The sequence below is a fragment of the Echinops telfairi genome, unplaced genomic scaffold (assembly GCF_000313985.2).
Source record: "Echinops telfairi isolate 266 unplaced genomic scaffold, ASM31398v2 ScPeMD7_7467;HRSCAF=8505_0, whole genome shotgun sequence".
Classification (NCBI taxonomy): Eukaryota; Metazoa; Chordata; class Mammalia; order Afrosoricida; family Tenrecidae; genus Echinops; species Echinops telfairi.
The window spans coordinates 7701135-7714095 of record NW_022111367.1 but is presented as its reverse complement, the minus strand read 5'-3'; the positions used below and the strand labels follow the sequence as shown (position 1 = coordinate 7714095).

General features: G+C 38.8%; 1 protein-coding gene across 1 annotated transcript in view; it reads right to left on the bottom strand.

Annotated features, from left to right (window-relative positions):
* IPO5 (importin 5) overlaps positions 1 to 12753 on the bottom strand; it is a 30346-nt gene extending 17593 nt beyond the window's left edge. Inside the window, exons 1-8 of the mRNA XM_004704272.3 lie at positions 12677 to 12753; positions 10935 to 11127; positions 7926 to 8028; positions 6599 to 6695; positions 6279 to 6383; positions 2630 to 2752; positions 2408 to 2528; positions 736 to 823 (exon numbers count right to left, since the gene is read on the bottom strand). Coding sequence (XP_004704329.1) covers positions 736 to 823; positions 2408 to 2528; positions 2630 to 2752; positions 6279 to 6383; positions 6599 to 6695; positions 7926 to 8028; positions 10935 to 11118 — 821 coding nt within the window. The 5' untranslated portion in view covers positions 11119 to 11127; positions 12677 to 12753. The remainder of the gene's footprint in view (positions 1 to 735; positions 824 to 2407; positions 2529 to 2629; positions 2753 to 6278; positions 6384 to 6598; positions 6696 to 7925; positions 8029 to 10934; positions 11128 to 12676) is intronic.
* Positions 12754 to 12961: the final 208 nt, after the last annotated feature.

Sequence of the window (12961 nt, the reverse complement as noted above, 5' to 3'; positions counted from 1 at the left end):
ACAGCAAATCAATCCTCACGCTCCACTTCTGTACTCTACAGGCATAATATGCTTAAAATAATACTGTGATAATTGATGAAAATAACAGTGGTGACCTTACACTTTACATACACGAATATGTACATCACCCTTACTACACAGCAAACAAGAAATGTTAATTTCCCAAAGGAACCTGTACTTTCAAAGGTCTTTTAAGTCTATACAAATATAATGACTTTGCCACCACTGTATCCTCCTAAAGTATATTATGTTGGTAAAATATGGTATTGTGCTGGGAATTTTGCTGAAATAACTATTCTAAGTGAGGAATATACAGAAAGGTATTTATCATAATAATGGTTCTTCATATTTATCTTAAGACCTTCAAGACTAAAACTCTTGAAGAAATTTTGGGTTAAGACTAGACACAAATGGTAACTTCTATTTGCTATATGTATGCCAGTTTTTCCTCGAGATAAAACATTCTCTGTTGCCCAGGGTATCTTTCCTAATGATAAAACATAGTTTTATGTATTACCTACTTACCACAAATGTTATAAATTTTATTAAATGTATGCAAAATTTACTAATACATGCTATGCCTAAGAAATAAAATAAAAAATCTATACAGAAATGCATTAACAGAAAGTATTTTCATATTCTAAACTTTAACTTAGGTATAAAGAACACACTAGTGAACAGGGATGTGGACAAAAACACCCAAACTCTCATTTGCACCAAACATAAGAGAAATACCTGTCAAAATCATCATCTTCTAGTTCATCAGCATTTGCCCAGTCCTCATCCTCTTCCAGATCAACCATCATTGCTAACATCTGAGGAACTAAATTAAGTGGTTATTTCATTATTTTGTTAACATCACCATTTACAAACAAAGATGTCAGAAGTGAAAAGTGATTTTATTTGGTCTCAGAGACAACCCCCTCCCAACCCACCACCCCCCTGAAAAGCTACACACGTACGCCCCTCACCATCTGGTTTTAAACTGTGAAACGACTTGTCACACCGATGTTGCTGCTTGGTGCTGTCCAGTCGGTTCTAACCCATAGGGACCACACATACGAAGAATAAAGCACTGCCCAGTCCTGTGCCGGACTTACAATTTTGCTGTCAATTCACCTCCCTACGGGTCTTCCTTTTTCACTATGACTCAGCATGAGGTACTTCTCTAGGAATTGGCCCCTTCTGATACCATATCCAAAGGCAGTCAGACAACTAATAGCACCCGCGTCTATGGAGCATTTTGGCTCTTTTTACAGTTATGACATTCCATAGCACATCCAGTATTCTTTATAAATACCATAGTCCAAAAGCATCAATTCTGTTCCCCCTGAATCACTGGATTTTTAAAAAATCATTTTATTGGGAGCTCTTACAGATATCCTAACATTCCATAGTTCAATCACACCAAGCAGTAGTGTACAACTGCCACAACAATCAGTTTCAAAACATTTTCTTTTTTCTTGATATCAGCTCCCTTTTATCCCCTCCCTCCCCCAGCAGACCCCTTAGGAACCATATTTTTTCCCCTATAACAGTCCCCCCCCCCATGCCTTACATAATCCAATATATCCATGTTTTTTGTTTTACCTCATTAAGTAGGCTAATTTGCATATGCTAATTTGTATATTTAAGTCTTTAGGTACACGAAAGTCATGATAGATGATCCTTCAGAAATAGTAATATGCGAAATGGTTCCCTGAGGGTACAGGAAGAGAGCAGAGGGAACAGGGAGGTGATAGCATTGATGATTGTATAACCCCACTCCATGTGATTAAATAACAGAATTGTCTGCGAATGACTGCCTATTTTTAACATGCTACAGGTAAATGAAAATACAGTAGCTTGGACAGGAACACCTGACTCCTCAAAGTAGCATCTTTTGCTTTTTAATACTTTAGCAACCTTATATGTTACCCACAGCAGTATATGTAGTTGGGTTTCTTAACGGCTGTTTCATGACAACTATACTCTTTCCTCCATTTTCACAACAAATTATCAGTAACATCACAAAAACTGAGAATCCCACAATACGTAATTGTGTTCCTGTGGAACCAGAACAATGCCTGATCTCTGTAGCGGTTTCTTCTCACTGAGCTGTCACACCAGCACATGAAAGTCCTGAGCGCATCACTGGGGCTCTGTACTTTGAGGCGCCAGCTCTCCCCTAGCATCATTTTGAGTACTTGGGGGAAAGATGAGGCTGTTTGCTTCCGGAAAGATTTGTAGTCTCAGAAACCCTATACAGCGTCCCTGTGAGTCGAAATTGGTTAAATGTCAGGCTTGGGGTTGGATGAAGACACTCAAGGAATCCTGGTGGCACTACTGGTTAAGTACTGCACTGCTAATGAAAGGTCAGTGGTTCACTCTTTTAACAAACAAATTATTGTCAAGAACTTATACTTACTAGTCTGTGCAATGATATTGGTATGTTTCCTTAACATAGCAGCTGCAGTCTCAGAAAGGGTCACAATCACTTCAAGGGCAAGTTGACGTTGCATATTATTGAGGTTAGTGTCGCCACATAACTACAAAGAAAAACATACAAACACATACATAAGCATACACATTCAATAAAGATGACTCACTAAAAAGAGTAAACACAATCTATCAGAAGGAGCTCCTTTACCTTCAGACTTAGCTGCAGAGTTGCTTCCAAATGAGGACGCAGATACTTGGGAACAGTATCGGCAATCTCCACCAGGGACTTCAGGACAGAATCATCATTCTGGTAGCAGGAGTCATTCACAGCCTGCAGAAGAGCAAACAGAAGCAACGAGCCTGCTACAGCTGGCCCCTGTGATGTCTCATCAGTCAAGACATTTTAAAGAGCTAGACAGAATTTTCAGTGGAATAATTTAGCAATCTACATTATGTAAATGGCTCTATCCATCTTTTCTTTCACCTAATGTTAAGAAAAAACACACAAAATAAAGATGGCAATTTTAAACTGTAAGCGGTGAAATAAAAACCAGAGCAAAGCTTAGGGAATTCTTATATACATCTCTAAGGAAACCTTTTCCTTTGTCCTTCTATATCCGTAGTCCAATCTTTCTTATACACTGGTCAATACCAAATACTAAGACGGATTCAGTGTGCGCATCACCAATTTTCTCTCTCAGCGATGTTAAGTTTGGCCACTATGGTGTACAGAGTGCATTCATTTATCTACCACTGCTTAGAGACAAGACACATATTAGTTCTGGATAACACTTTCACTCACATTATTATTGCTATCTAAAAATCCTGAGAAATATTCTCTGCTATCAAAATTGAACTCAAGATATGAGTAATTCAATTAACAGCATAGAACTGAGGTAGAGTCAACGATCATGGACCTTCTAGCCGTAACTCCTTATATGATGCATTTAACATTCTGGACGACATGCTTGTGGTTATGACCCCACTTAAGGAGCCATTTCTCTCTTCACAGGACTGAGGTGGGGGCTAAGGTCAGACATTAGTAGAGGGTGTGAACCAAGCCATGCCCTTTTGTTTCCTTGGCGCTACCTTTGAACTCTACTAGAGGGTGTGACTCAGGACATCTTCTTTCACTTTTTGGAGGTATGGTCTGCTAAGACAACCACACCTACATCAAGGGGTCACCTGGGACACAGAGAGAAATCTGAGGGCCGTTTGGGAAGCACTGGCCTCTGAAACCAGATGCACCACAGAGTACATAAAGACTCAAAGAAGCAGTGCTGTGACTATAGGGTGCCTTCTCATCTGGCCTATAGAACTGAGGGACAGAGCAACAGTTGGCCGGCTTCCTGGCTCCTGCCAGGCAAATGCATGGCGGCAATACAGCTGAGAGGGAGGACTACAGACTTGGCTGCTCAATGAGTGGACCTGCCATGGACCAACAATTGTATCCTTACTGTCTGCTGATCCTGACTAGTGGTAACTTATTAACCCTCTTAATTGTGAGTAGTTCCACTACTTGTGTGGCCAGTCAGAATTGGAGAGAAGATGAAGCATGGCGTCAGGTCTGACCGCTGTTTCTTGACAACAAGGGAGGCAGGTGGTCAGATATGCCCAGCTCCAACGGCCATTTACCACAGGAACAGATCATGTTTTGTCACTTACCTAAAATATTCAAGTTGACAACATGGTGAGAAGTTTCTAATAAATTGTGCTAATTTCTTTTTAGCATCTCTTAGGAACATTCAATTTTACGTCCTCTGTAACCCAGTGGCCCTTCAACATGGGTGCTACTTGATTTTAACAATTAATGTGTGAACAATGACAGCAATTCCAGATTCTGCATAGTTCTGCACCTCCTATGACCACTACTGCAGGACACGTGTAAAATGATTACCTGGTTACATGTCTACTCCCAGGTTCCCCCGCCCCAATATCACTACTCATCAAGAATCAATGACCATTCCAGAAACCACATTGCCAACAGCAAATATCTCTATGGCCTAACTTGACAATGATACATTTTTATCAGTCCACATAGAATTTTATCAATCACATAAAACCACTTAGCCCACATACCTGTCAGGCAGTATTATGGAAATCATACCATTTATTTCTTTTGTGTTAACACTATATATTGACATTAAGAGAAACCTGTACATGTAGATGGGAGACAGATGGGAGGTACAGTCTCAAAAACTCAGGGGGGCAGTTCTACCCTTTCTTAGAAGAGGGATGCCATGAGTTGGAATCGACCCACTGGCAGTTTAGTTTCTGAATACCCACACGGAGTGGATTCTGACTCACAGAAACACTGCAGGGCAGAGTAGAATTGCTTACAGGGCTTCTGAGTTTGTATCTCTTTATAGGGGCAGAACATCTTTCTCCATCATTTTATGACAGTACACGGAAATTACAAAATACTTTTAAAAGGGAGGGTTTGGGTTCTGGAAAAAATTGAGATTCATGTTTTTCTCTTATGCAATATTACCCTGGCTTCTTATTAAGGTAAAAAGGTATCCTAAAAATAGCAACATATTCTTAGGGTCTAACAGAATGAATTTACTGTAAACCATTTATTTTTACAACAAAAAACATTAACAGGTCTGTGCTAAAGAACAACTCTAGTCTGATTTGGGTTTGAATTGCTACTCTACCACCTACCAACACCGTGACCTAGATTCTCTTGCCCTAGGTTTCCCTAATATTAAGTTGGTATTAAATCTTGCTAAGTTATTTGGTTGCTTTACGGCAAATAATCTCTGTAATTAAATATTCAATAAACCGATTTAAGCATATATAATTGCTTACATAATCAAAGGCTTTATAGAAATTCCTGAAACGAACTTAACTATTAGAAAAAAATTAAGATTAAGTACTTTCTGAAGCAATAAATGGCAGCTCGACATGGACATAAATTTGTTTTACGCACTGTTGCACCCCTAGAGCAGCCCTGGCGGCACAGTGGTAACATGGTGGGCTGCTAAGAGCAAAGCCAGCAGCTTCACAGCAGAGGCGGTTCCCACCCCCGGAGACAGTGCCGGTCTCAGAAACTCACAGGACCTGGATGGCAGTGAGTTTGGTTTCGGTTCTCCTACAGTAATATCGGCAGATAGAAGGCAATTAGCAAATGAGTGGCCTAAAGAACTCAATAAAAACAAAATGACCACTGGACACCCCCTTACAGAAGGGTCTTGGGGAGGAGATGAGGCAGTCAGGGTGCGATGTAGCAATGATGAAACATACAACTTTCCTCTAGTTCCTCAATGATTCCTTCTACCCCACTATCATGATCCCAATTCCACCTTACAAATCTGGCTAGACCAGAGGATGTACACTGGTACAGGTAGCAACTAGAAACAGGGAATCCAGGATAGATGAACCCTTCAGGACCAGTGGTGTGAGTGGCGATACTGGGAGGGTGGAGGGAGTGTGGGTTGGAAAGGGGGAACCGGTTACAAGGATGTACAGATAACCTCCTCCCTGGGGGACGGACAACAGAAAAGTGGGTGAAGGGAGACATCAGACAGGGCAAGATATGACAAAATAATAATTTATAAATTATCAAGGGTTCATGAGGGAGGGGAGAGGGAGGGGAAAAAAATGAGGAGCTGATGCCAGGGGCTTAGATGGAGAGCAAATGTTGAGAATGATGAGGGCAATGAATGTACAAATATGCTTTACACAATGATGTATGGATTGTGATACGAGTTGTATGAGCCCCTAATAAATCGATATATATAAAAAAGAACACTAAAAAAAAAAACCACACACAAAAGAAACAAAAATGAAACAACACACACAAAGAAAATAGTAAGGATATATACAACATCAAATATACATTTATATTTTCTTACCTGTAAAAATCCGGGTAATAAGTCTGCAAAATGTTTGAACAGAGCAACATTATGTTCATTTGCAAGTATAAACGCAGCTGTAGCTCTAGCAGACAATGTCCTGATCTACAATGAAAAGGATTTAAAAACTGTGAATGATGTATTTATTTGGTACCATTTCAAGTTTCCTCACTCAAGTGGAAATTTTTCTTTTATCTGAAAAAACTTATTATTTATACATGAAAGTATAAAAGTAAAGCGATATCATACATACATTTATTTCACAAGTTAGACGTTACATTCAATTAGGTGTTAATCTTAATGAAACTGAAATGATTTACCGAGGGATGTTCCTGATCTTGCATACATTGAACTAACATCCGTTTGATGACGTCTAAATAGTGTTGTTGCTGATTCCCAAAAATTCCAGGAAAGTTCCTAAAAAATGATCCAAAGCACTTTTTAGAAACATTTTATCTTAGTGATGTGTCAGCTAGAAGTTCTGACTGAATGCTTGCCTAAATGTATACATTAATCTTTAAGGGGAGAAATCACCTGCCTGAGCCCCAATCAATGAATCCCCCTTTTGAGGTGAGTGAACAAACATCCCGGAGAGGACTGGCTGTGAGTAAAAGCGATCTCCTCTGCTCTCAAGCCCAATTCTCTGAATTATCGTTATTTCTATGGCACAGTCAGAAGGTAGCCAGGAGTGCAGAATGTGGAAAGAGCAACCCCACTGGGTTTCAGATGGTCAACTGCAGTAAACCGGTGACAATCCGCTCCAAGCACCAGCCACCCAGACAATCCAAGCTGGGTTCTACTTTAAATTGAAAACTAACTGGTTAAGTAACATAGTTTAATTTAACCAACTAACCTTGACTATTGATATAAACAAAATATACTTGACTACTGAAATAGAAAATGGTGTAATGTCCACCTTATTCCTCTTTGATACTCATTTAAAAAATGTGTATGATCTTGAGAAAGTTTATATATACACACAAGTATATTAATTATACTTTAAATGCTGTAGAAATTAACTATGGTAGGAAATACAAAGGTCAAAAAAGTATTTAAATGCAAATAATTGTTCCATTCTAAACCAAGAAAATTGTTTTAAAATATATACCGTATATACTCGAGTATAAACAACGTTTTTTCAGCACATTTTAAATGCAGTTTTTGTGGTAAAATTAGGTGCCTCTGCAGATATTCAGGTCGGCTTATACTCGAGTATATAGGGTAGGTTTATAAGAAAATATGTTTTACTATAGCTTAATCATAGATGACCCAGAAAACCTGACAGAGATAACCAACATGCTCTTCTACCAGACATTTCTATCTTTATGTTGTTTTCTAAAGATTACATCTGGCACTTTTAGTCCAACTCACAATAGAGGAAGGGAAGGCACCTAGAATTCCCACACCATCAGAAAAAAGAAAATCAAATCCCAAATATCTTTACACACACACACACACACACACACACACACACACACTAATGTGAAATCAAAGCTCCCCATCCCCTAACCTAACTTCCAACAAAAATGCAAAGTTTACAAAAAGATAGTAATCTAAACAAGTTAAATTAGGCTAAAACAATCCATCAAAACGTACTTTAATTCAAGACATTTTTTCAAAAAACAAAACATAGACCAATGCACATACCAGAAAATGTGAAGGGCAGCTTCCCGCAGTCCCATATTTTGGGAGCTAACTGAATCAAAAAGAAATTTCAAGCCCTCAGGCCATTCGTTATTACCATCTTCATCTGAAAGTAAACCGAGGCCAAAAAGTATATAGTAAGTAAAAATTTCAAAACATCAGAAAGAAGATGATACCTTTGCTTTCATAATCCCCATTCACAATATGCAGTGATGGCATGGGACAAAATTACTAGCTTTGAATAAGATTTCAATTAAAAAAGCCCTAAATATATTAAAAAAAACACATACACACACAAAAAATCATATCATTGTGAATGAGGGGAGTGTGGAGTGGAGACCCAAATCAAAGCCCATGTGTAGGCCATTCCACATCCCCTTACAGAAGGGTCTCAGGGAGGAGCTGAGCCAGTCAGGGTGCGATACAGGAACGATGAAACACACAACTTTCCTCTAGTTCCTCAATGCTTCCTCCCCCCACTGTCATGATCCCAATTCCACCTTACAAATCTGGCTAGACCAGAGGAAGTACACTGGTACAGATAAGAGCTGGAAACACAGGGAATCCAGGACAGATAAACCCCTCAAGAGAGTAGCGATACCAGGAGGGTAAGGGAAAGGTGGGGGCAGAAAGGGGGAACCGATCACAAGGATCTACATATAAACCCCTCCCTGGGGGATGGACAACAGAAAAGTAGATGAAGTGAGACATCGGTCAGTGCTAAGACATGAACAAATAATAATTTATAAATTATCAAGGGTTTGTGCGGGAGGGTAAAAAATGAGGAGCTGATACCAAGGGCTCAAGTAGAAAGCAAATGTTTTGAGAATGATGATGGCAGCAAATGTACAAATGTGCTTGACACAATGGATGTATGTGTGGATTGTGATAAGAGTTGCATGAGCCCCCAATACAATCATATAAAAAAATTAAAAAGCCCTAAATAGTTGTATGTTATTATATAGAAACAACAATTAAAAAAACCCACTACCACTGAGTTGATTCCAAATCATGGCGACCCTATAAAAGATTTTCCATATTTATAAATGTTTTTGGAGTGGTTGGTGGGGGCACCATGATCTTGCAGTTAGCAGCTTAACACTTTAGCTCACATTAGCAGTGGTTCTTTCTAAGGAGTAGCATTTAGAAAGAAGGCAATTAACTTTAACAAGGTTTTGATAAGTTGAATCTTTAATATGTACTACTATTATATTGAGTAGGCTTGGTGGGCTAGTGGTTAAGTGTTGGACTGCAAACCACAAGGCAAGCAGTTCACATGAGGTACAGTCCCCCAAACCCCCAAGGGCAGTCTGCCCTGTCCGACAGGCTCACTATGAGTTGGAATCGACTTGTGGCAGCGAGTTTGGTTTTGTGTGTATCTATGTCATATTAGAGTTTTAAAAACTGGGCAAATAAAATATTTAGTAACAGGATCTTGGAACCAGAATTATGAGTTTGACTCAGAGAAAACACGAGAGCAGAAATTCCAGAACCCAGAAAGGGTGCTCACACACTGAAGTTTTTAAGTGCTTCAGGATGTCAATACTGTGTTTATATCATGATAAAGTTTTAAAATGAGGAATTTATGATACTTTGTAATAAGAATGGGGAGTAATAAAAAAAAAATCTGTGACCAATTAAGAGACTCACTTGGTTATGTCATCACAAACAACTTAAGTCATAAAATTAAGATGAGTTATATACCTTTTCTTTTTAAAATTTCCAAATTTTGTTCACCTAATATGAAATGACAAGCGCGCTGTTTAGATAACGTTACATACACATTATCAAGATTATGTATCTCAGAAGGAAACTGGAGCTCTAAAAAAATTCTATGGAGAACACTTTGAAAAATTCTGGAAATATTTACATTATTGACTGAGTTTGAGGGGAATGAGGCCCCTTACAAAAATTTCACCTTGGAAATAGAATTTGTTAGGTATGAATAATGTCTACAAAATTAAGAACTACAGTGGATTTTGAACTCATTTATTTAAAATGAAAAAAAAAAATTAATGCATTACAGAAGGATTGGTATTAGGAAAAATGATCTGCTAGCTGAACAGAACAAGAACTTCGGTACTAACAGACAAGACTTTAAAATGAAATTAATATACCCAACCAACAATCTTCCCTGGTTTAAGCCCTTATCTTTGTGTAGTATCTTTTTTGGCCAGTATAAATGGTAATTGAGCTTAAGAGTTACTCCTTTGGGCCACTGTCAAACAGTGAAGAGATACTCTCACAATTACATTACTACTATTCTCTAGTGTGACCACAAAGGATTTTTACTAGGATTTCAAACCGGTTGAAAAGGTCTGTCTATGCACATTCTCCGACTCCTAAGCTTCCATCATGGCTGAAGGGAACAAGGGTAAAGTACATGATGCATACATAGTAAACATGCACAGGTTTTGACTGGATAGAAAATAGGCAGTCATGCTGTGTTCCAAAATGGTGGCTGGCTGCACCACTACAACTCTGCGTTGGCCACCACTGGTGAAGGGGCGCCTGCTGCCTGTTTTCCACACAGGTCACACCCACAAGAGATTTGGATGCAACACATGTGCTGCCTGTGTTTCTATTGGCCAGAGTTGTACATCAAACCAATTCAAAGTCCTGGTTTTAAGTAAACCACCAAATTAGTTCTCCATTTGGACATTTTGAAGACCAATAGGTAAATATTATGACCACCCGCCATAATCACGTGTAATTTCTGACTCGTGCATTTTTAACAGAATAATGATACTATTAATAATTATTTTCCTAAAACGATAAAAGACCCCAGGTCGAGCAGGGTACAGGTCAAAGGGAGGGGCATACTATTTCTTTTGTAATGAAATGATGCACTTGCACGAGCGAAAACAAACCTTGACTGCCATGAATCAATTCTACCCCCTTGTGTTAACATGGTAATTCTTCATGGGGATAGAAATCCTTCATCTTTCTCCCCAGAGCAGCTGGTGGTTTTGAACAGATGACACCGTGCTTGGCTGTCACTTGCAAACATACCTATTAAATTCCTGGCAAGCTCTGCAGCAATATCACAAATTTTCTTCCTCATGCTAGATTGTGTTTCCATTTGAATAATTACTAGGAGTTCACTCTTGATGGCATTCTGAACATCTGGAGGAAGAGCTGGATAGACTTCATCAAACGCAGAAGACAAAAGACGTCTCAAGAGAACGGCAGCCATTTGTCTAGCCTAGAAAGAGATCACTGTTAGTCACCTGGTGTCTGATAAGGGAAAAAGTTTCTAACAAAGTAGAGGCACTCTGTCTTCAATTAAAAAATTAACAAGGGGCAAGACATTCAATATTCTTTCAAAATCACACTATGTCTACTGCATAGATAGTGCCTTCAAACAGCATGTTGGCTTTCTGGATGTGCAAAATCCCTAGTTTAGCTCTCAAAAAGAAACACTTACCCAAGCAGTAAGATATTGGTCTCCACTTTAATGATTTTATTGTGGGGAAAAAGATTTCCCAATATAAAGGGCAAACCTTCCAGGATGTGTGTCTTTCCTCCCTAAACTTATGCTTCCAGCCTGACCTCTTTTTCTATATGAGTCAAAAAGCATTGCTACAAAATTGCAAAAACCTTCACCAAAGAAAGTGCCAAATTGTGGCACTACTATTTCTTGACATACACTTTACCTTTTCAATGCCTTCCTTTCCTTTTCAATGTTTATTGAGTGTTGGGAACAAAACTAAGTCTTAAAGTGCAAGATGATGACTATAGGGCAGATGGGCTAAGGCTTCCCAATGAAATTCTAGGGCAGCTCTTGGTGCCTTTGAAGAATAAGCAGGTGCATTGTTGTGATGGAAATATTTTCTCTGCACACCTTTCACGGCCCTTTTCTCGCCATTACAGTATTCAATGTTCTTAAAATTTCTTCCTAATAACCCCTGTGTCCTTTAAGATAAACCTCCAAGCATCTGAAAAGACAATCTTCTGAGCCTTGAACTCTACATTTAATCATTATTCTAAATAAGTTAGGTGAAACACTCTGCGTTTGAAGTCCGATGCAATGTCATTTAGGATCATCAGACGCTAGTTTTACACGTTTGACTGTCAGCACAGAAGGCTCACTCCTCAAGCTCTAAAGGCACCGTTTCCTAGGTTGATTTCTAGAGTCTCTGACACCTCTCCCAAAGTAAACAAGATATTTAAGTACATTCAATATTTATGAGAACATTATTTTGAGAAGAAAAATATCAGCTGCCAAATGCATAGATGGGCAGTGAGAAATTAGAAAAACCATAGAAAAACAAGGCTACAAATTTTGGTCCTAATTCTTAAAATCCAAATCTGGTACAGTAATTAGGTACAAAAAACATGACGGTTAAAAGAATTCTAGGAAGGGAAAAAAAGACTTTGCTCTTAAACATATGTTTAACACACACTTGACTACCTAGAGCATTTTAAAAAGACAGGCACAGCATTTCTCTCAGAAATACTTGGCAGCACATTGAAACACTGAATGAATTAAATTCCCTCATTTAAAATTATCTCAAAGGGGGGGGGGGGCATTTAAAAATAGCTGTAGAGATCACATAGGCTTAATTATTTTTTACATATTTTCTGAAACCATTAACATTTATTTATCAACCCTGAAAATGTCATCTCAGATTGAAATAAAAAAATTCTCACGTTCTTAACAGAGTACTTCCCAACAATGGTAAGCATGTGCCAGTCAGCCCACCAAGCAGTAACCAGCTTGTTTCAGTTTAGACCAAAAATAAAGCAAGTACCTCCTCAGCAGCAGTTGTATCTCTGATGGCTTGTAAGAGAAACGTGATCTTTGACTGACCTGGGATATTCTCATACGTTTCCTACAGGAAAAAGAAATAGATGTACTTTTAGAAAACATCACGAGTAGGCTAACGAAAAAAATCCTGGTGCGACGGGCCCAGGCATTTAATCTAGCAGGTATGGTATTCACCATTTTGCCTGTGACAACATCAGACAGGTAAGCAAAGACTGTCCCACAGGTTTCTCATCAAGCTCCTTCCTACATTTAGCTGACGTGTGTGCAT